The sequence below is a fragment of the Coptis chinensis genome, chromosome 5 (assembly GCF_015680905.1).
Source record: "Coptis chinensis isolate HL-2020 chromosome 5, ASM1568090v1, whole genome shotgun sequence".
Taxonomy (NCBI): domain Eukaryota; kingdom Viridiplantae; phylum Streptophyta; class Magnoliopsida; order Ranunculales; family Ranunculaceae; genus Coptis; species Coptis chinensis.
The window spans coordinates 75,831,724-75,855,810 of record NC_141460.1 but is presented as its reverse complement, the minus strand read 5'-3'; the positions used below and the strand labels follow the sequence as shown (position 1 = coordinate 75,855,810).

The 24,087-nt window shown below is 38.8% G+C and overlaps 2 protein-coding genes across 2 annotated transcripts; one reads left to right on the top strand and one right to left on the bottom strand.

Annotated features, from left to right (window-relative positions):
- Positions 1-543: 543 nt before the first annotated feature.
- On the top strand, positions 544-1,347 carry LOC147498943 (uncharacterized). The gene has a single exon (XM_086563377.1). The coding sequence runs from the start codon at positions 544-546 to the stop codon at positions 1,345-1,347; it is 804 nt and encodes a 267-aa protein (XP_086419503.1).
- Positions 1,348-13,913: 12,566 nt separating this feature from the next.
- LOC147498942 (uncharacterized) lies at positions 13,914-15,001 on the bottom strand. The gene is made up of 3 exons (XM_086563376.1): positions 14,394-15,001; positions 14,168-14,297; positions 13,914-14,075 (listed from the first exon to the last, which is right to left on the bottom strand). The coding sequence occupies exons 1-3, from the start codon at positions 14,999-15,001 to the stop codon at positions 13,914-13,916; spliced, it is 900 nt and encodes a 299-aa protein (XP_086419502.1).
- Positions 15,002-24,087: the final 9,086 nt, after the last annotated feature.

Here is a 24,087-nt window from a genome sequence, read left to right as displayed (position 1 = left end):
GGATCTGATTTCTATTTCATGTGTATGAAATTACTCAATTTCATTCCAAATTAAATGACCCTCCTACACAATTTGGCCCATTAGAGCATCATCAACGCATTTCTAAATTTTGTTGTGACACCTCAGCATTTTTTGTGGATAAAAATGGTTAAAAATGAGTCAAGTACCAATGCAAAATCCAAAAATTTCTTGTTTCGATTTCACACGACACAAGTTGTCCTGTTCAGACAATTTTTTTTTATAAACGACAAAAGTTGTCTCGTCCATCATTTCCTTCCATTTCTATGGCGCCAAACCATTTTCGCACCCATCGTTTCCCTCCATTTCCGGCGATATATATCAGATGAATCACAGGTGAAGCATCCATATTTTTTTTTTCTTCATCTCCTCTCATCAGTCATAAACTTTTTATATTTTGTCATGGGTTCTAGTAGTCATAATAGCAATTGATGTGAAAGAGTAAGTGAACTAATTTTCTACGACGATGATGAAAATGCTGCAATCGTTCAACAAATACAAAGTGATGCAGTTGTAGTGGCGTCAATGATTTCAGCTTTCAACACTTTATCTGTACCAAAATGGGGTGGATATGTTGATGGTAGAGAATACACTAACCGCGATCGTGTTGGTGCGCATGAACGGTTGGTGGCTAATTATTTTGCTGTTAGACCAACTTATAAAGCAGGTAAGTTTTGTCGTAGGTTTCATATGAGAAGACCACTTTTTAACAGTATATTGGAAGTTGTCACTAATTTTGATCCATATTTTAAGCCTTCTTGTGATGCTCTTGGTTTGCCTGGGGTTTCGGGTTTTGTAAAAATGACAGCTGCAATACAGATGCTTGCTTATGGATGTCCAATTGATTTAATGAATCTCTGGATAAAACTTGCTGAGAGTACGACCCGAGAATCACTTCATCATTTCTGCAATGCAGTTGCCAACTGTTTTGAAGAACAGTACCTGAGAAGCCCAATGGAAGAAGATGTAACACGCTTGCTTGTAGTATGTGAAGAATGCGATTGGCAAGGTATGTTGGGTAGTTTAGACTGTATGCATTGGGTATGGAAAAATTATCCAACTGCGTGGCATGGAACTCATTTGGGCCATGCTAGAAAAGCGTTTGTGATTTTGGAAGCAGTTGTAGACCAGGAGCTATGGTTTTGGCATGCATACTTTGGAATGGCTGGATCGTGTAATGATCTTAAGGTGTTAGATAATTCTCATTTATTTGATAATTTAGTCAGAGGAACAGCTCCAGCTTGTGTTTATCAAGTTAATAACAATCCTTACAACATGGGCTACTACCTTGCTGATGGAATATATCTACCATGGGCTACACTGATTTAAACAATCTCATCTCCTGCTACTCCCATGGATACTAATTTTGCAAAAGCGCAAGAAGCAGTTCGTAAAGATGTAGAACGTGGTTTTGGTGTTTTACAGGCTAGATTTGCAATTGTTAGCAGGCATGCTCGTCAGTAGGACAGAGGAGCTCTATCCCATATAATGAAGACATGTATTATACTTCACAAAATGATTGTTGAGAATGAATATAATGTAAAACTTCCAAAGTGGAAACCACCTTAAGATGAATGATTGCGGCATGAAGTTGAGATACAGAGTAATGACCATCTGTTTGTGCAAAACATGGTAGCCAGGACATTAAGTATTCGTTGTGGAGCTACCAATCAACAATTGAAAAATGATTTGGTTCATTGGGCACGTTATGGTGCACGCCACAACCAAAGGAACAACTACTAAGTTTGTTTAAGTTTGATTTGTCTTAGTTGAATTTTCTGTTAACTGTGTTTTTTAAGTGTGCTTTCTGTATTTTATGTTAAGTGTACTTTCATCAAGTTTGGTTTGTTTAAATAAGTTTGTGATTTGTTGAATAAGATTTGCACATACTTGAAATTAAAAACGTTACAACATACTTAAAATTAAAAATGTTACAACATACTTGGAATTAAAAACGTTATAACTAAAAATCATCATCTTCATATTCTTCATTTTCATCCCTCATAAATGGATTGGGAGAGCGTGCTCGCCTACCACGAGACTGACTAACACTATTTGTTGATCCAGAAGAAGAAAAATACCCAAAATGTTGAGAAGGATGGGTTAGAATGTATGAACTAGGAGGATTTGGAATGTATGGAGTAGAAGAGGTTGGATAATTAGGAATAGAAGGAGCAACAGGAATACCTTGTTCTTGTTCAACCCACTTACGATAGATTGTTGCTTGCTTAGCTTTCCAAAATGTCAGTTGAATACTACTAAACTTGCTTAGATCAAGCATCATGATATCTTGTTCTTTCTGTGCTTCAAGCCTCAATATTTCGTATTCTTTTTTCATTTTTCATTGAGAGGAACAGTTGTCGTTTTAGCTCTGTTTGTTCTTGCAGATATTTTGCAGTTGTAAGTTGATTGTCTCTGACCTCCTCCAGAGTTTGTGCCATTTGGTGCGCAACTTCATCCGTATCTCTTTTCTTAAACTTTCTTCCCTTTGGCCATTTTTCTGATCCGGGCACTTCCCTCGATGGTTGACTTTCTTCATCTAACGAAATATTGGCTATTCCAATATTGTTAGCGGTTGATCCACCACTGATGCCACCACTAACATCACTACTAGAAGTGGTCCTCTACTTTTTTGAACTACTATCACTTCTAGCTTGATAGAAGCGATTCTATTTTGGACTTAAAATTAAAATCCAATAACAATGCTCAAATTTAAATGGTTCCTTTTGAACAGTTAAAAAAATAGTACGAGCTCGTGACATTGTATCATCCACATTAGTACCACTAGCATTCACTCTCAATTGTTGATCCGCATGTTGGATGATGTGAAAACGCGCTTGACCGATCCACCAGTTTGTGGTTGCCCTACATGACCAAGCTGGTTCATACGCTTGTTCATTTCATCAGCAATTTTCTTAAAAAAAACATGTCTATTTTGGCCCGTCCTAACAACTGCATCTTCTGAAATAAAAATCCAACTATGACATAAAATTTCATTTTCTACAGCTGTGAATTTTTTTGAATGACCTTGAACATAGGTATGTTGGTTGTTTTTTTTTGGCTTTGGGTTTCACTATTTCTACCACCTCTATTTTCTCTATCTCTAGACCTTTGTGAAGACATTTTGTGATTTTGGTGAAGAATAAAAGAAGAAAGAAGAAGATGAAGTGAATTGGTGAAAAATTAGTTAAGCAAATATGCAATACATATAGGCCCAGTCCAACGGAACTAAATATAGCCGTTAATATAGCCATTAATTCCAACGTTACAAAATCGAGCTGTTTGAATTTTGTATTAAAAAAAAAGAAAAAAATGCTGGACGGCAAAACTTGTCCCGTCCCACTCTTGGACGGGACAACTTGTCCCGTGCGTGTCATTTCTATATTTCTGACGAATTTGGTTTCGGATTTGACAATTGTTAAAATGAAAACGATGTTTTGACAGCGTGTTGGTGACGAAAATTGCCAAATAAATTGTCAACTGTGTCATTAGAAATCAATTATAGCAGCGCATTGATGATGCTCTAATACAACCATCATCTCCCCACTTTGTTAATTTTTTTCTTATAATAGTTGTGTGCCTTTTGAATTGGAATTTTTTTTTGTCCATATATCTAAGTGGTTGCGCTGCAAATCTAATTGCCTCTTTAACATCACTGTATGAGAAAATTATTGTCAATATTAAACTCGATGAAGCAAATAATATAATTACTACAAAACAAACTCACTACGTACCGCATGTGCAAATGTACTTTTACAGTCTCTCTTGTCAAGAAACTCAAAGATGCCAACATTATCTATTTTCAACTGATTCTCTAACACAAAAGTCCTCTAACCACCACGTAGCCTATGTCAAACCACGCCCCCAACATCTGGGACTCGAAGAATGACCTTAGTAGGATCATGCTTTAGATATTTCTTTGCAAAAGCATTTGGTAGAGTTATCAAAAGTGTCGCACCCAATTATCACGAACTTTAACTTTACTTGTATTAAAGTTTTATTTTTTATCGGCTGCACCAATTAGATTGCCTACGTATCCATTTCGGGATCAAGCCGCCGTAGTTCACTCCTGTCTCCTCACCCCTCCCCCCTCTCTGCCTCTCTTATAAGCTGCGTCATCTCTTCCCTTTTATATCCCTCTTTCTTCTCTTCACCTTCTCTTTTTAGGTTTACTTCATGGGGTATAGTATGGTCTTGGACCTATTCTCTAGGCCCAATACATACTATGGTGTTGGTCCTATCTCTTAGCCCAATACACACATGATCCATCTATGAATATGGCTACTACACTGCCCCCTTTAGGGTGCGCGGACTTCTATAAATCTGCGGATCCGAGAAGTCCTCGACCTTTCTTATCTGCCAAATCCTCAGTCTATCAAATGTATGTATCTCGAATTCCATGACATCTGCTCTTATTCAACTTGTACTCGGCGCTTTGCAACTCATATCCGAATCCCACAGACTCAATGCTCCTTCTACATAGTTAATTTGCCACCATATTATTCTCGAGTGTGCTCATCTACTTCGTGATTTGGAATATGCTTTCTATGGTCGCCCCTTGTACTTTTGTGAACGAATCTCTATCGACATATCCTTATTCACCTCAATCCTTTTGCTCACATATGAGCAAATGGTTTCTTCCCTTCGCTTTCACTCTTCAAACTCAATCCTCATGCCCGCGAAGTATCTCAACCCAGCTATCAACTCTCCTCTACAAAACTCACTACCATGTTCACGACGTGTCTCAATCTAGACACTAGCTCTCCTTTATAAAACTCATTATCATGTCCGCGAAGGGTCTATTCCCCTTCGCTCTCACTTTTCAACTCAATACAATGCCCACGATGTGTCTCAACCCAGCCACCACCTCTCACACAGAACTCACTACCATGTCAGCGGAGTGTCTCACCCCAGCCACCAGCTCTCTTTCTCATAACTCACTACCATGTCCGCAGAGTGTCTCAGCCCAGCCATAAGCTCTCCTTCATAGAACTCACTACTATGTCCGCGTAGTGTCTCAGCCCAGCCATAACCTCTCCTTTATATAACTCACTACTATGTCCGCGGAGTGTCTCAGCCCAGCCATAAGCTCTCCTTCATATAACTCACTACTATGTCCGCGGAGTTTCTCAGCCCAGCCATAAGCTTTCTTTCATAGAACTCACTACCATGTCCGCAAAGTGTCTCACCCTTTCGTTTCTCTTTCATAGAACTCAGCATTGTATCCACAAAGGGTCTCATCCCCTTCGCTCTCACTCTTCAAACTCAACCATCTTGTCCGCAAAGGGTCTTATCCCCTTCACACTTACTCCTAGAACTCGACATCATGTCCGCGAAAGGTCTCTTCCCCTTGGCCCTCACTCTTCACAATCAATCGTCATCTCCGCAAAGTGTCTCAACCCATCGGCTTTTGTACATAGAACTCATTAGTGTATCCGCGAAGGGTCTCCTCCCTTTCGCTCTCACTCTTCAAACTCAACATATTGTCCACGAAGGGTCTCATCCCCTTTGCTCTCACTCTTCAAACTCAACATATTGTCCACGAAGGGTCTCATCCCCTTTGCACTTACTCATGGAACTCGATATCCCGTCCGTAAAGGGCCTCATCCCCTCCATTTCTCTTTTGTAGAACTCAACAGTATATCCGCGAAGGGTCTCAACCCCTTCGCTCTTATTAGTAACACTCAACATCTCCATAAGGGTCTCATCCCATTCTCCTCAGCACTCTGTAAAACTCTACATCATGTTCGCAAAAGGCTTCATCTCCTTTGCTCTCTGGCTTAGAGGCAGCTCATTTTTCCCCAAGCTTGATTCGGACACTGCGGTCCATAAAGGGTTCACACCCGCTCTTTGGCTTAGAGGCAGCTCATTTTTCCCCAAACTTGATTTGGACACAGCGGTCCACGAAAGGCTCATCCCTCCCGTTCTCTGGCTTAGAGGCAACTCATCTCTATCTCTTCCCACATAAGAGTAGACCAAACATCCTCTAGTAAATATGTGCGAACAAATTCTCAAGGAATTAAGAGATAATAGTGTACATGTATGTAACTTAGTGCAAAGATATCATGCCCTTAATGTGAATTGTAAGTCACCACTACATAGAGACACCATCAGACTCCGAGGTTCCCCGTATAGCTAGTACGGGGCTCGACCCCGGTCTTACTCAATGTTATATCATGCAATAAACATTTAATGTAGAAAGTAAACTCTTTGATGATAATATAGTGTATGCAAATAAGGTAGTAAATGAGGTGAGATGGATCCATCTCTCAATACCAGCTCAATTTCAACTTTGTTCCGCGGTACCGCGGATCTTTCTCTTTCTCTGTAACCTGAAACTTTCATATTTGAGGTTGCACAAATAACATGTGAGTTTTAACGAAGAACATTAATTCAGCATAAGTATTTGCATACAAATATAATGGCGATCATATGCTCAAAATAGTGTACAATCCATCTTACCCTGAGGTGTACAACCACATTTCTCATTCATGGTTCGTGACCTCCTAGAGCGAATAGGTTTGTGGAATACCATGAGGTCTGGGGACAATCCCAATCTGTCCCCACATACATCTTTGCCAAGGACGGGGACAAGGCTTGCTTGCCCCCATTGTAACTATGGCTGACGGCCGAGTCACTACTCGTCCGTCTATTATGTACATGATGGTAAAAGAATCGAGTTACCTGCCGCGGTGTATGCCTCTCTACGTTTTTTGTAATCATCTTACCATCCGTATTTAAACGCTCCAAGCCGTTGATCTCAGCCCCAATCTATTGATCTCATTGTTTCTTTGTCTCCAACTTCCTCGCCATCGATGTTGTTACGTTGAATACTCTACAAAAACTAAAATCACCAATAACACAAAAGAGGGGACTATGTTGCCCCTTGTTAGACCCGTCACCATTCTGGCAATACTCGACGTGATTGTCAACCTCTTTTTAACAACTCCGCACAAACCCGAGATGGTACACCTATCCTACTACCACTGTCCACACCTTACTAGTCCACTAGTCCCCACTATATATGCCATAACCCACACTCCATAAGTCCACACACTACTCCACCAACCCACACACTTCAACACCCGTTCCCACCCTCTCTCCGCTTAAAGTGATAAGGTCCCAGCCCACAACAACTTAGGAATTGGCCCTACAGAACCCAACTGTACTGTCTCAAAAGATTACTCAACATCTGAGAGCACTGATAGGGCGGTATCTTTCTCCTTCCTCAACAACTTCCGCCACCAACCTTAACTCTAAATGCCTACAACAACCTTATCGTCATCACATCCACTTTAACCAGAGGATCACCTGTGCTGCCCATTTGTTTTAGGTTGGTTCGATCCTTGGTTCTGTGTTCTCTCATTGCCTTCATCAGCAAAGTCAGTCAGATCCACTGCTTGCATATGCCTCCTCCACGGCCTGAGCTCGAACTATGATGCTCACAAGCCTCAAAGAAAAGGTAGGGAAACCCAACGAAGGTCCCATCGCACCTCAAGCCCACAACCGAGAACCGAAAAGATCTGTTGAAATAACTTGAACAATATATTTTGCCATTGTTGAGAAAATGTTTTCTTTCAACCACCAAAGAGAAAACCCAATATTCCTTTCTGTTTAGCTATTACGAATCAGCTTCATAGAGAACCAAACTTTATGAAATATTAGAGAACCGAAACTTAAGAAAAGTAGGAACTTCGCTGTTAACTGTGGTCGCTTTATCTTTAACACCACCAGATCTCTACCACCACTACATTCTCTTTTCTTGACCACCAACTTATTTTTCATGTCCCCACAGGTGGCGCCATTTGTCGCACCCAATTACCGTGACCTTTAACTTTACTTGTATTAAAGCTCTATTTTTTATCGACTGCACCAATTAGGTTGCCTACGTACCTATTTCGCGATTAAGCCGCTGTAGTTCACTCCTGTCTCCTCACCCCTCCCCCCTCTCTGCCTCTCTTATGAGATGCCTCCTCTATTCCATTCTCCTCTATTCCATTTTATATCCCTCTCTCCTCTCTTCACCTTCTCTTTTTATGTTTACTTCATGGGGCATAGTATGGTCTTGGGCTTATTCTCTCGGCCCAATACATACTATGGTGTTGGTTCTATCTCTTAGCCTAATACACCCGTGATCCATCTATGAATATGACTACTACAAGAAGCTAATCGAGTTTTCTCTAAAACTGCTCCCTGGGTTGCGAAAGCCCTACTCAACATGTACAAGACTCTGGGGTTGCCAACTGAGCAACACGTTATTTGGATTATTTTCGGTAGTACATTCCAATATGTCCCTAAAGATAAACAAAAATTAACTTTGTAATCTATAAAAAAAACCGATAGATGACCATAACAAAATTCTTAAGCTTTGTTAAGAATAGTTTATAGGTAGTCAATAATTTACATGGGTAATTTCCCAATTAGTAACTCATAATGTCAATGTGTTCCCAAGTAGTAACCACTTTCCAATTTTGACTTTTCAACCTCACTTTTGACACTTTTGCCCTTCTCCTTATTTTCAAACAATGCCCACGTGGACCTGCAACACTCTCTCTCTACTGCAACACTCTCTCTCCTTATTTGAAGTGATTTGATGGGTGTGTAGATAGATACCACAGATTATCTTAGAGATGAAGAGATGCAAATGAACGGTCACGAACGCATCTGTGGTTTAAAAGCCTCGAGATTCGTAAACATTAAGATGGACGGTTATTTACATTAACACTGTTCATATACTATTTTTATTATAAAAAAATTATTTTTAATAAGAAAAATGTAGAAATATTACAAGAACCAACAAAAACATGAATAATGGTAAAAAATAATAAGATTCTTGTAAAAATAACAAGATAAAAATCATGAATTAAACCAACCCATGTATTAAACCCTAAATATTAAAGATTGAAACCATCAACAAAGGATTAAAACTAACCAAAATCTACACAGCATTCACAGGACATGTTCTAGTTCTACAACTATCATCAACAAAAATTGCAAAAGCACCAGAAACAAAGACAAAACATAAACCCCAACATAAATACAGAACATAAAAACCCTTAATCTTCATCGTCTTCATCGTCTTCATCATCACCATCATCCCCAGAACTGGAACTATCATCATCATGTTGGTCTTCCCACATGTAATCAGTAGGGTCTTCAACAAAATAAGGATCATACATCTCTTCTTCTTCATCGTCTTCTTCTTCATCAGTGTAGTCATCAGTAGAATAACTATCCCACATTTTCTCGTACTCGTCACTTGAGTAATCAGTGGTTTCACCGCTTGAACATCCAGGAAGAGGCATGTTGATAAAAAACGATGGAGAGAAAAGTTTTAACTTTGGTAGATTGTTGCTAACAGAAAGAATATTAGAATGTGAGAGAGAACAAATTTTAGATGACTATTTCAAAGATAAATGTTTGCGGGAAACGAGGCGTTGTAATTATGTGGGGTGGTTAGTTTTCTTTTTACCCTTCTTAATGTACCGTAAATGGTCATCATGACACACAAACAATGAAGGGACAGGCAAGAACAAATTAATTTAGAAAATGAAGTGAATTTTGACCCTTTGTCAAACCCAATGTAATTCGTTTGTTGCCATATTAGAGGACATGCAAGTATGCAACTCGACTAAATTACCCCGAAATTAACCCATAAATGGACCCTAAATGGATTGAATGAATAATTTGGGTACCCATAAATAATTATCAATGTACAAGAAAGTTACTGATAGTCTTAAGGCCACAATATAGTTATTAATTGGATAGACGAATATGAATATCATTATTTTGGCGGGAAATTTGAGGATTGACATGTGTCCCCAATTTGTAGAAGACCTTTTATTTATTTAAAGGCAATCAAACCCTTTTTTTCTTTTTTCAAATACCCGTGTTTATTTCATGATATCTAGTGGCAAGCATGCTTCGGCATGTTAAAAAGCTTCATGTAGAATGTTAATCTTTATACTGAATTTACTGAATTTTTTTTAACCTTATTAGAATTAATTATTTAGACAATGTATAGTAAAGTTGCTGATAGTTCTAGGGTAGGAATATGTTTATTCATTTGATAGAGGAATCAACATGGACATCAGTATTTTGGCGGGAAATGAAGTTGGGTACCCAATGAAGTCTGACACGTGGAGGGAAATGACCTTGGAACGTACGTGTCACAGTAACCGAAACTTAAAGAAATCAATTAGGAATTAGGGGGAAAAACTGTCCTAGTTAGTGAACCTCAATTAAATTTGGAAACCATAATTTTTAGTTTCACTTCAATCTCCATATTATAACCCTCATTTTATCTTTTTACGGTTCAATTATTGGTAGAGAAATGAGGAAGCTTAACCTGACATGTAGAATGTCATTAGATAAAATGCAGAAATTATTTGGTGGATTTAGTAAGGAAAAAAGGGAGGATTTTGAGAATTCCTGTTTTAGAAGCTTTTTGCAAATCCAAAAAAATATGCACGCAATAACTACACTAGTTTGTGCCATAGTTAGCCATAAAGTTGGTAGACTTTGCTATCGGATTGGTAACAAAGATTTGGTATTCAAGAAGAGTGATGTTGCATTGATTATGGGTCTTAGTGTAAACTCTGTTGCTAACTCATTCTGCACCATTGACGTGAAGAACAACACATCAGAATTTCATGCTAGGTTTTTTAAAGGAAGCACTGTTAGTGAGACAAAAATATTAGATGCTTTAGTGGTGGCAAAATCCAGTGGTAGTGAAGATAAAAGTGATATATTTAGGCTCAATAGGTTGTATGTTCTGCTCCAAGTTGTGCTTCCTGGATCTTCTAGGACTGTAGATGGAAGGTATGTTGATCTTGCAGAGGACCTAGCTGCTTTTGATCAGTTTCCATGGGGCACACCTTGCTTTGAGATGTTGGAATACTGTTTGTATGATATTTACAAAAATGTGTTAGCTGAGAAGGACTCCTTTGCAGTTTATGGTTGTGTTATTTGTTTTGATATTTGGGCATACCTTCACATCCCCTCTCTTGGGGCTCGTAGGGCATTGAATGGTAAATTCCCAAGAATACTAGATTCAGTTGCCTCCCAAGAACTTACATCTCCAGATCTGGAAGAAGAAGCTCGAGCCTCTTAAGGGTAAGGTTGTTGCCTTTGACACTTTGGATATTGAAGAAGAAGAAATGAATGAAGATGTAATGAAGGTGGCTTTCAACCAACAGGCCACACAAAGCGCTGCTTCGGTTTTAGAGGAGATGCTTCAGAGACAGGCACACCTACTGAAAGGCCTTGTAAGCATATTATTGAAACTCTGCATTGTTGATTATAAACTCTACATTGTTGATTATAAACTCTGCATTGCATTGTTGATTATAAACTATGCATTGTTAATTATATTCTGCAACTGGATACATCAGCATTGCATTTTTAATTATTTGACATCTATTGCATTTATAAGAAAGGTTCTTAAACTGAAAATATCAGGAAGTATATATTACATTTGTGTTGGCTCACAGGATAGGTTCTTAAACTTGATATATCAGAAACTCTACTTGATATATCAGAAACTCTATGGTAGTTTTATGTTAACTGATAAGATAGGTTCGTGAACCGGATATATCGAACTTTATGTTAGTGCTCATAAGGTAGATAGGACTCATAAGATAGGACTCTATGATACAATCGACAATGCTTACTTCAACTAACTTTTGAATACTGTGTTAGGGTGGCTCGGAATGACATCAAGTCTGAAATTAGGACAGTATGGAGACAATACTGCAAGGGGGTTTTACTGAGGTGGGAAGAAAAGTGGATTGGGTGAACCATCATCATCCCAGGGGGTTGTGAAGGGACCAAGAACAAAGAAAACAAGGGAAAGAAGCTGTGTCTACACCAATGCTGATGCTGTTGTCAAAAAACCTACTACACGGTTTGTTAAGAATAAGGTTAAAGCTGTGTCTACCCCACCTTCTAAGAGGAAGTCATCATCCCCACCTCCTAAGAGGAAGTTGTCATCCCCACCTTCTAAGGGGAAGTCTCCTAAGAGGAAGTCATCATCCCCACCTTCTAAGAGGAAGTCATCATCCTCTAAGAAAGTTACATTTGATCTTTCACATGAGGTTGAAGAAAATAGAAAAAGAGGAGTGAATGCAGGGTTTAAAATGGTAAGGAGGAGGGGTGAAGAGAAACATAGTATGCAGCAAGTGAGAGTCCAGCCACCAAGGTTAAGTAAAGTAGAGGCTGTAAAGGCTAGCAAAAGGCAAACAATTTTGAAAAGAAGTCAAGTCAGTGAGAAAAAAAAAGACATGGAGGCTAAGAGCAAGGAAGCTAACAAACCAAAAAGAGGAAGAAGAAGATGGAGAGGGAGAGGAAGATGGAGAGGGAGAGGGTAGTGAAATTGATCTTATTGCAGCAGCTGATGTTTTGAGAGATATTAGTGAAGAGTTACCCAAGACTCCTCATGATGACCAGGTGATGGGGGAAGACCATGTACATGGTTTTTTCCAAGAACCTGAACATGAACATGAAGGCCCTTATGATAATGATGAGGGTGCTCCAGAGTTTTTTGTTGAGGAGGTTGAAGAGAGGGTTGTAAATACCTACAAATGTCAAGAGAATGTGGTTCAGGAGTCTTTGAGCAATGAAGTGCAAGAAGAGGGAATATCATTTTGTGTAAATACCTTCTTCTATTTTGTGTTTAGTTGTCTAATTTTAGTATGGTAATATCATTTTGTGGTGCCGTTAATATCATCAGCTACGAATTTGTGATGATGGAATTTGTCATTCATTGCTTCATGCTTTCATGGAGTGATGAGCTAAGTTTTTAGTGAAGCATTTTTTATGGAATTAGTTGCTGATAGGTCCTGCAATGCAATATGGTTATTGGAATATTTTGTTTCATCAAACATTTGTGTATAGTTTAGGCGGGAAATGTTTTGGGCGGGAATAGTTTGGCGCCAACACCACTTGGGCGGGAAAATAGTGTGTTTCCTTTATAAGTACAAACTGGGTTGCCTTTCTTGGTCCATCCCATTTCTCTTTCTCTTTTTTTTCTTGTTCAAAATGGGTGGGGGTGAGGATTCTACCAAGAATAATACAAATGTTGGTTCATCATCAACCAACTATAGCAAATGTTTTGAGTGTGGGGAAACTGGGCATTGGAAGATCAACTGTCCATGGGCAACTACGCATTGTCCGCTATGCTCAAGTACGAATATGAGGTATGGTGTAAGTACAAAGCCACATAGTTTGGGAAGAAGATTTCTCTCATGCAGGGCCGATCCATGCAAGGGTTTTAAATGGATAGATCTAGAAGGTGAAGGGACACATAAGGCTAAAGCACCTGCTAGTGAAGCAAAAAGGTGACAAAGGAAAACCGGTTGCAAATCACCATTGATGGTCCTATTAAAATGAAAATAGAGGGCAGTGTTGATGATGTTAGCCTACTTGTAAAGAAACTATCCATTAGAGACTGACCATGTCATTGTTATAGTTACTGATATTAATAGTACAAGAAGATGTCCGTTCAAACCAAATTAATTATGAAACCAAAATTGCCAACCAAAACTATCCAAAATATCAACCCCGGAAAAAGCCATGGGGTAACAATTTACCACTAACATATATGCAACTGCAAGTGCCAATTTCAAACAAACAAACCAAAGCTACCACTATTGGTGATTGGTTAAAAGAAAGATCATATGTACTCTTCATATGCAAAATCTGGTGGAATCCCAGCTGAAAAATCAATCCACTTAGCATCATCATCGGGTAACCGTGCAAGTTGCCTTATTGTGGTCCAAGACCACCACAACGCTGCACCTTAACCTTCTTCTTTGGGACTCCCTCTCCTTTAGAGCTTTCTCTTTTTCGTGGTCTTCCGGCATCACCTCATCAATGGGTGGACGACGATGATGCCATCATAAACCCAAACCCAATCGTTCTTTTCCTCTTAATGGTGTCCAGTTCTCTCTATATGTATCCATCATCGTTTCTTTTGTGTACCAATGCAAGTAAAAGTCATATGCACATAGCTTACAGTGATCGATTGCGTTCATAGCATGGCTACAAGGAAGACCAACCTGTTGAAAGAAACCGCATGTGCAAGTCCTCTCCAAAAGGTCTACGGTGTCGATCGGTCTAGTGATTGCCCAGAGTAAACGTGCTCACTTGCCTTTGTTGCTGTGAAACGTCTACTCGAATATCTCAACGAGATGAGCACTTCCTCAGCTGATTTGGTCAGTTTTGTCTTCAGCTTTGACGCCATCACCCGGTAGTCATAAAAATGTTTCATTATGTTCAACCTGATACCATTGACAAGAGATGTCACTGGCATAGCTCTCTCTGGAAGTATCATCTTGTTCTAGCTCTCTATGTGATTTGTATAGCAAATGCCATACCTTCTCATTGGAGCAAAAGCACAACACCACGACTCTTTCGGAATCTTTACAATCTTTGCATAACCTTTGCTGTCGGCACAATAAATTTGGCTCATAAGTCTTACAAATTCTGCCTGTTCATAAGTTTCAGCAGCTCTCTTCACCTTCCCTTTTGTCTCTTGCTTAGTCATACAATTTGAAATGTGTTGTGCACAAAAGCAATAGACCGCATTAGGAAGTATTTTAGGCACGGCTTGAAGAATGCTTGCATGCCTATCAGAGAGAAGAACAAAGTTTTGCTCCGTCCCAACAACAAGGTCTCTTAACTTTTCTAGAAACCAATCCCAGTGGTCATTATTTTCCTTTGGGACTATGGCAAATGCAATTGGAAATACATGGCTATCGCCATCAGCCGCGATAGCAGTTAGTATGATTGACTTGTACCTATCTGTCATGAAAGTGCCATCAATCATAATCAATGGACGAAGACATCTTTTGTAAGCTCGGACAGTGACGCCGTAGCTCACAAACAAACGTTCAAACTTGTGCTCAGGGGCCGATGACGTTTGCAGCTCGGTGAAACAATCTGAATCCACTCTTTCAAGTTCTTTACAATAATTTGGCAACATTTGGTACGACCGACTAAAGCTTCCCCTTATCGCAAGCAAGCAAAAAGCCAAACAAACATAAGTTAGTTGTTGCTACTATTGCGTTCATTAGTTCTTGATATAACCAAGGCGCTTACCTTTTGCATTGCAATTTCTTTTGCTTTCCAAGCAACTTTATACGACACATTTTGTCCGGTGTAGCCTTTAACCTCCAACCGCAAATCGCTTTGAGCCATATCAATATTGTCCCTAAGTTTTGATTTCACAACTTCAAACCCATTTTGCATCGGCTTGTTTATTAGTTGCAATTGCTTTATCTTGTGAACATGTATGTGCTTCTCTAAAGGTTATAATAACCCATATATCGGAACCGATGGTCGGCTTTGGCAAACAAATGAAATGTGCAACCAGGAGACTTACACTTCATATAAATCCTCTCAGGAGAAGTGCTCGCACGACGCAAATCAAACATGTTTGCTATTGCGTATGACTTCATGTCTTTTATAAGATCATCCCGAGTAGGATAGTGTTGTCCTACTTTAGGAGGAACAAACTTCAGGTTCACATGAGGAGGAGTTACATCCACTTTAGCTGGTGTTTTTGGACTATGGGGAGAGCGAAGAGGATCATATCCTTGATGTAAGTCTTCTGAATTGAGATCTTCTGCACCGAATAGCGTAGCATCAACCATTCCATTTGTTTCAATATCAGGTTCACTTTGGCCTTCCTCATCATTAACAGTCATATCAGGTTCACTTTGGCCTTCCTCATCATTAACAGTCATAGGCGTGCCTCCCCAAAAAAACTCTTGACTACGGTTAGGAGTAGACCATACATCACAATCATCATCCAATAATTGAACTTCATCATTGATATATGCTTGGAGAACACTACTTAGAGTTTTGAACTCTCTAAATTAATGTAAAAGCAATCAAGATTCCTTACTCACGATCTTCGTTTCGTAGAGTTTGAATAAGGATTCGAACTAACCTAAAGCTTAGAACAACTAAAAATTAGATGTTACAATAAAGGGAAATTAAGGAGTAAGGATATAATATAAATGTTAGATTTTTCCTTCCTATACAAACATTAATAAAAACATTAACAATGAAAACATGCACTTAATAATCAAAATGGAAATTTGAAAGAGAAATTGGAGAGTTAATCCTCCTCATGTGAAACTATCATTAGTGTTGATTTGAAATAGGTTTTGATTCTTCCTAGACTCATAGACAAGTCCCTAACGGAAAAATAGATTTGATCCCTAGCATGCATGGCTCACTAAAAGAGCTCATACATGCTAGCAAGTGAAACCAAACAATGACTTATCTCTAAGCTCATTGCTTGATTTCTAACTAAACTCTACACCAACTACCATTTTGGGGTAGGATGTAGAGTTAGTTGTTCTTCCTAAACCTACCAAACCAACAATTGGTTTACCCTCACATGAGTTAGACTAACTCCCCAAAAGGGAAGTTAGCTCATGATCCTTGGGACAAAGACTTATGAACTAATAAAAACACCAAAGAGAAAGAGAGAGAGAGAGAGAAGAAAATATCCACAACCAAACTCACTTCTATATTTTCTAGAAGAACAAGTGTTCCTCCATTAAAACTATTACAAGCTTTTTTTTAATAAAAACCAAAACTAACTTCTCATTTTCACTAAGGAACTAAAATAATGTCATGTGAGGAAAATAAGTCAAGGGAGTAAATGGAGTGTCCCCACATTTGTCTAATTTCTTCTCCATTTGAGAGAAATCTCATTTCCTCCCACGTGAATTATCAAACCACATTGATTTATTTTTATCTACCACATTAAAACAAAGTGACACCTTGCCTTTTTTTTTCACTATTAACACCTAATCTAATTTATTACATGCAAGGTGTCAACTTTGCACCAATAATTTGTTATCTTTGTCTTGACATGCTCCATGATTGATGACTCATCCAATCTTGTGGCCCCGCATAGTGGGTCCATGTGCGATCGATGGCAATCCGGTATTTTGGCGGTTTTTACAACTTCCCGCCTATCGTAGAGTTCATCACCTGATTATCCGAGCAGCTCTCTTGTCGCATTTGAGTCCCGGTTCGAGAGGTAGGAGCTTTAGAAGTTTGATGCTTCTACATGGATTTGGGAGAATTCATATATCGCTGCTCCTTCCTCGTTTTATTGCGGGTTTAACCAATATTTCCATGTTTATCGCAAATACCGCAAAAGTATGAAAACATATTTATTTCATGATTATTAAACACATAATGAACCAAATTTATATGTCTCAATGGGGTTTCATAATACACTTTTGGGTGCTTATCACACTACCCCCTTAACAAAGACTTTGCTTGTCCTCGCTGTTAAGAGACACTAAATTAGATAAGTGGCCAAAATGTGTAGTCCTAAACTAATTCTCGTTTAGCAGAGTCGCGATTGCATTGACCATATGCAACAAGGCCTTAAACCACTAGGAATTCCCTAGTGGACGAGTTATAGCCTCGTGAGAGTTTTCCGAAAAGATACTCACAAACTTCATTTATACTACAACTTCGGATGTAAACTTCGTTTTCTAAATTAATCTCGGATATCCATACATCTCCTTAGCAAGGAATGAGGATTTATTTCTTTGAAACTCAAGTTAATATGTATTCAATAATTAAAACATCTATATATGATTATTCATGCAAAGGAACTTTTCATTGAAATATACTAGCGAGTTTTTCCGGATCCCTGGAGAGCGTGCACCTAAATGGGTTCTCCGCGTGGTATGTGTCGAAACACAAATTCACTCAAAAATTTTTCCACTCGTGTTTTGTTAACTCTAGTGTGCAGTGGGCACACATTTCCTTTACATCTCAATGACAGTTAGAGGAGCCGATGTCGATCAATCACGCCTACTACTTATTATCACACCACCCTACTCCTAATTGAGCTAGAGTTCTTTATTAGGTATTGTGGGGCTTAGGTGATAGTGTACAAGAAAATGGAAATGGATAATCAAAATTTACAGTATGATGAGAGAATAGGGTCTTCATATATTTACACTAGAGAAATCCTTGTTTCCTTTCCTTCTTCTAGCCGAAGTTTTTCCAACCTTGTTCTTAAGCCTCCGGATCTTGATTTTTTTTTTTTTTTTTTTTTTTTTTTCCCGGCAAATAACCGACTTATATTTAGGACAAGTCTTTCTCTTTATTCTTTCCACATTTCATCATATTTCATACTCATCATCTTAGGTAGGTTCTTTCATTTGGTTTAATAAATGGGTAAGGAATTTTTGGTGAAAGTGAAAGGTTTGATGAACGGTTCGATTAGGAGTGACTAGCGGTAATATTTGTAACAATTATGAATTTTTAGCTATGTCGATCCAAAGAAGGCCTAAATTCTCGCCTAAGGTTGGTGGTGATCAAGTAAGTAGATCGCGTAATTTCCTCTAATCGAAAAAAACTCCTCTCGGTCATCACACACAAATCACTCATATCAAGGCTTTTGGTTAGATTCTCACAGGATTTATAGTTTAAGTAACTAACCGTTGGTTCCAGAAACTTACTGCTATGTACCATCAATGATACTCAGTACATGAATATTCATGAAAAGATGTATAAACTATTGCATATGTATTATCTAAAGTTTCTTAAAAACAAATCCTAATTCGGATACTAATGTGAGATTTCTAGACAATTTTCATCATTGAAAAGGAAACAAGACTTTGTCACTAAGTACAATTATTAATAAAACTATATATAGGCTACAAGATGCCTAATTTTTTACTCTGAGGTTTAAAGCACCCCAAAACGTAATGATGCTTAGTCCCTCGAAGGATCAATAATTAAAGAGAGAAAGTACGTGAGAACCGTGAGCAAAATTAGGGCTAGATTTCTCGAACGTAGAGGTTGGAGATCATAATATATTATTCAGAAGAACAAGAAAATGTTCAATAGCACACTAAACATAGCACACCTAAATAATGAACCATAGCATACGAAAACATGAAAAACAATAGCACACCAAACGAAGGTTTTAGCTAGATATATATACAATGGCAAACTCAAGTTTACCATCCAAAGGGGCGTGAAGGTCCGGCCCTCTTTAAGGAAATGCATTTCCTTAGCATCGCTTGATAGATAATAGTCTACCAAATTTCTGCCCATTCTTTGTCTTCGGATTCCCTCAAATTTGTCTTCATCTTTTCGTCCTTTGGGTAACATTGAACATGCTTCAGGTATCGAGCGAGACGCTTCCATTGACGAACCCTCAATGAGCGAATGATTCTGTTTGCTGGGCATATGGAATCTACCTTGACCCGACCCACCATAAAAGTGGCAAAGCAAACTATGGGAAATGTGTCTTCATGATCCGCAAGCGGTGATCGGTAAAAGTATATACTCGATCCTGAAAAGTCGCGAGCTCGTTTCAGCCGGAGATAACACAACCTAAAATGTTAAATAATGCATGACCACGAAAGCTAGTGCAATCAATACAACGCAAGTAGCCTCATTGGCGAGAAAAAATGCCAATCTCCCATAATGTTTAGGAGTACAAATAACATGGCAGTCCCCATATTCATGGTCATGCTTGCTAATGGAATGGTGATGTTACGCCATGGCACATGGCCATCTCTTTCTCGTTTGATCTCAAGACCATCACTATAAGAGTCGCGAAACGCTTGCCACTGAAAAGAACGGTAAGAATTATGATAGATGTCTTGCCAAGATGCAGCGGGTTAAGTGGTATGTAATGTCCAAAGATAGAGCAAGTTGTTGTTCGAGAAAAAGATATGAGGTGTGTCACCAACTTCGGATTGTGAATCCGTCTAAGTAGAAACCATGCGCATGGTTGAATGCTTGGTGTGTCATCCATATTAGCATAAAGTATGCAGCCAAACTAGGAGAATAAGTTTGGTCGGGTTGAAGAATTAGGGAAGACCACCCAATGTTTGTGATGTAATCATGGAAGAGATGGCCATAGGCATTGGAATCCATCATAGACCGAAAGGATTGCTTTCGGAATGAGTTTGGGAGGTACCATGGATGATGAAGATGCAATGTTTGATGAAGATGCCATGGTGGATGAAGTAAAGAAATGGGTAATGATATCGGGCGGGTGGATGGAAAAATGAGTATGTAAGAAAATAGACCCTCCTCAGAAGCACATGTTAAAATTATATTAGTCACAACGAAAATGATGACAATCCTACTAAGCATTTCATACAAAATAAAACAAAAAGATAAGATAAAATACATAGTAACGACGGAAAAAACGTAATAACATATATGATTATATACTTATTGACTTAGTAATATCATGGATTCTCGATATTGATCTAGGAGATGCATATTTTGCACCGTGATCGTTTAGGTCATCTATTTGTTGGTCGAAATGTGATCCTGAATGTCCCCTTGGCTGGTAGAGAGTACGTTTGATTTTCCATTAGGAGAGCATGATTTTGCAAGAATTGAGAATGATTTTCCAAGATCTCTTCCTGTTCAACATCATCGTTGCTCGGACGATCTTGGAAATCCTGAAGAGTTGTGATGATGATATTCGACGAAGCGTGTAGTTCCCTCAAACCCCGATGAAGAAGTTTAATGCCTTCCATGGGATTAATAATATTCATTCAAGATGGCATTTTCATCAAATAAATGGTCGAATTTGAGCTTGAGGTGTTCTCTCATCTATCTATCGAGTATCCGGGGTCAAAAACGAACGGAGTAGTCCGTTTTGAAGTACCTTTATATATGCTCTTTGAAGGGGTGTCTCTGGAGATATTATTGGATAACCCCAACGCATCATAATCTCTAGCGTAACCAAAGTGGGTAGAACTAGCTGACCTTCTTGTTTTCTTGGTGATTACGTTCCGAGGTGTTGGATCGGACAAAAGTCATCTCTTTGAGTTTGCAAAATCCAAAGTAGGTGAAGTTGAGGCTTTGTGACTTAAGATTGGTGTGATGTACCTACCACATTATGTCCCAACCAATTGGAGCACAACACGCTGATTCTCGTTTCAAAGAGCGTTGAAGAACCATGTGATGTGTATGTTCGACGTCGCCATGAGATACTGATAGCTCGCAAAGAAAAGTTTTTTGAATCGAATGATGACTCTTGAACAAGGGACTCCCCGGGTTTTAGTGGGATTTGAAGTATGTCGAGATCATTTCCTTATTCAATTCCAATCGTTGTCCATAGGCATTGAAGTAGAATTTTCCATCTTCATATCCGCTAAATTGGTAGAACATCAAAACCAATTCTCGAATAACTAGTCACGAATGATATAGAAGAGGCGCCCCATCCTCGACGATGATTTCAGTGTCAAAATAAGGAGAAAACCGCCTTCTTCGAAAGTTTTAGGTAGTCTTTCTCTGCCGTTATTTTTCTTGGTTGAGCCATTCTTGAGGGAAGGATAGTGAAAATTGTATGAATAAGAATGGCTTAAAAAGAAGAGATTTATAGGCAATCTATGAGGCTATACCAATCTGAGTCCAAGTGTATTTAATGACCCATGTGATTATGAACGAAGATCATAGGGGATCCACAAGAAGTCTTTGTCATGTCAGATATCCAAATACAATTAATGAGATGGTTTAATGTTTAGAAAATATGGAGGAAAGTTTCACAGGGTAGTTAAACTTACACGTAATTTCAGAAATGAGGATCATAACTCAGTAATAGAATATGGATAGAATAATCGAGCTGCATGTGTGACAAGTGTTATGTGTACCTTGTAGCGTGCGCGATTTTCTCTGAACACTATGTGTATCCATTAATTATTTCGGTGAGTTTTGGATGGCCTTTCTTTGTTACTTATTATTATTATTATTATTATTATTATTATTATTTTTTATTATTATTTTTTTTTATTTTTTATTATTAGAGAGGAAAAGACGACTAATATACACAACTAATTAATACGGAACTTCTCCATTTAATACGTAACCCGTACAAATGTGTGAGAATTATTTAACACACCATACTAATATACAAAATGAAAATAAAAAAAGAGACGGTTACATAGATCTAGATGTTCGATCATGTTATGCATGAGTGACAAGAGAATAATGATAAACACCATCATCACGAATAATGTGATAGCCCATTCGCGTTAACCTTTTTCCCATCGCCTCTAGTTTATTCATTATTGGCAAGAAATTGAAAATTTGTGAAGAAGAATTTGTGAAGATTGAGAGAAGGGAATGAGTGAAAGAGGAAAGGAGAGTTGTATTTATAACTTGGTTTCAACCGTTGGGCATGTGACCGCTTTGGATCGATCCGTTGGGTTAACCGTTGGGCTTTGAGAGTAGGCCCAATGAATCAAGGAGCAAACTCATATTTTTGAAAAGTACTATATTCGCATAACATAAATAATTTCTCATTTAAACCGTTCGAGATACAAAATTATGAGAAATCAACCGATATATAATAATTTAGCACTAAAAATAAAATGCAATGCATTAGGGAAATAAATGACATAGTCATTTCTAAACCAAAGAAAATAAACAACTTTATCGGAATCCTCCGGGTTAGCGTAAGATGAACCCGGTTTCTACGCCTTCGCCACGGATTTAACTTCAGCCGAAATGACCAAGGTGAATGTGGCCTATAGATCAGAAAGTAACCGATCTTGGAATTGTTTGCTGATTAACCATCATCATTATCTGAATTGGCCTTGGCGATTTCTCATTTCTTGCTAGAATTCATTCGGGGAAGTAATCATCTCTTCCCGGCGAAGAAACATCCTGCGATACTAGAATTCATGTTCCTCAAGGCATCCATAGGAGTATTGATTCGCGCATGGTATCTTCATTAAAACAACCGGGTGGTGAAGGCGGGGAGGAGGTATGCGTTATCATGCTCAATGTCATCTCTAGCTACCGGGTCCCAATGGTCTAAAACACAAGTCTCAAAATTCCAAAAATTCTTGAAAGACCTTGTTTCAATGAATGGAGTAGCCGACCGAACCCTAAGTTAAGCATAAGTCGAAGTAACAAGCACAAAGAAGAGGAGTCGACCTGTTTGACGCGTCGTAAAGAATATGGCCCGTGAAATGGACCATACAGAAAGTGTGCTTCCTCTCTGTAGGATCCACAGCCAGTGCAAGAAAGTCTTGTTCACGCGACGCGTCTTTGAAGTTCCAATGACGCGTTGTCGCCAACCATTGAGTGACGGCTAATTGGTTACGCCCGAGTGAATCTTTGGTACACGCAGCTCGAGCCAGTGTTGTACTCCCCTCGAGAAGCGTGTCAAACATCAAATCCCTCATGGTCGGATACTCGACAATAACGGTCGGGCTATCGAGTTAATCGAAATCTGCGCGGTATTCAAATCAACTCCAAAGCGTGAGTTCACGCTCCATCCCATCCGCCCGTAATCCAAAATTAAGGCCACCCGGAAACCTCCATTATTATAAAATTTCAACACCAATTCTTGAATATTGAGCTGGGATTCGATGCAATAGATATTCCCACTATCTACTTTCAATTTCCTCATCAAAAATGGGTGAAACATCCCGAAATTATAGAGATTTGTGAAATTTCTCTCGACTGTAATTCGTCTTCGTGCTGCCATAACGCGGTATAATTTAAATTTTGATGGTGCAAATAGCAAGAGGAGGTGGAGCAGGTGGTGCTGGAGGAAGGGGGTTGAGGTTGGTGGAGTTTGGCCCGCGTGCGCGGGTCGAATTCACTGCTGGTATGCCGCGCGCGCGAGTGGATGGTGAGGGGACCAAGATCCGTTTTTTGTGAAAGAAGAAGTGACGGGGGTGGACGTGTGGGTGCCCCGAGCGTGGGCTTTGTACCCGGATCTTTGGTTTTTGGGCCGGGTCAAAATTTTGGCCCAAGTACAAATGAATTACAGAAATTCCTCTTATGTCCCTAAATGTTCCAAATTTCAAACGTGGAAATTGATTCGTTTCAACTCGAATTTAACGGATGAGATATCGAACGATCAAGTATTAAAATGCCATCCACTAGAATATGAAAAATCACATTCAAACATCAATTTTTTTTATTTTTTTATTTTTTTTATTTTTTTTATTTTTTAACAATCTTTGGTTTTTATTTATTTATCCTTTATATACAAATGTACAAGTCGAGAAGAACGTGTCAACAACATCGAAATCA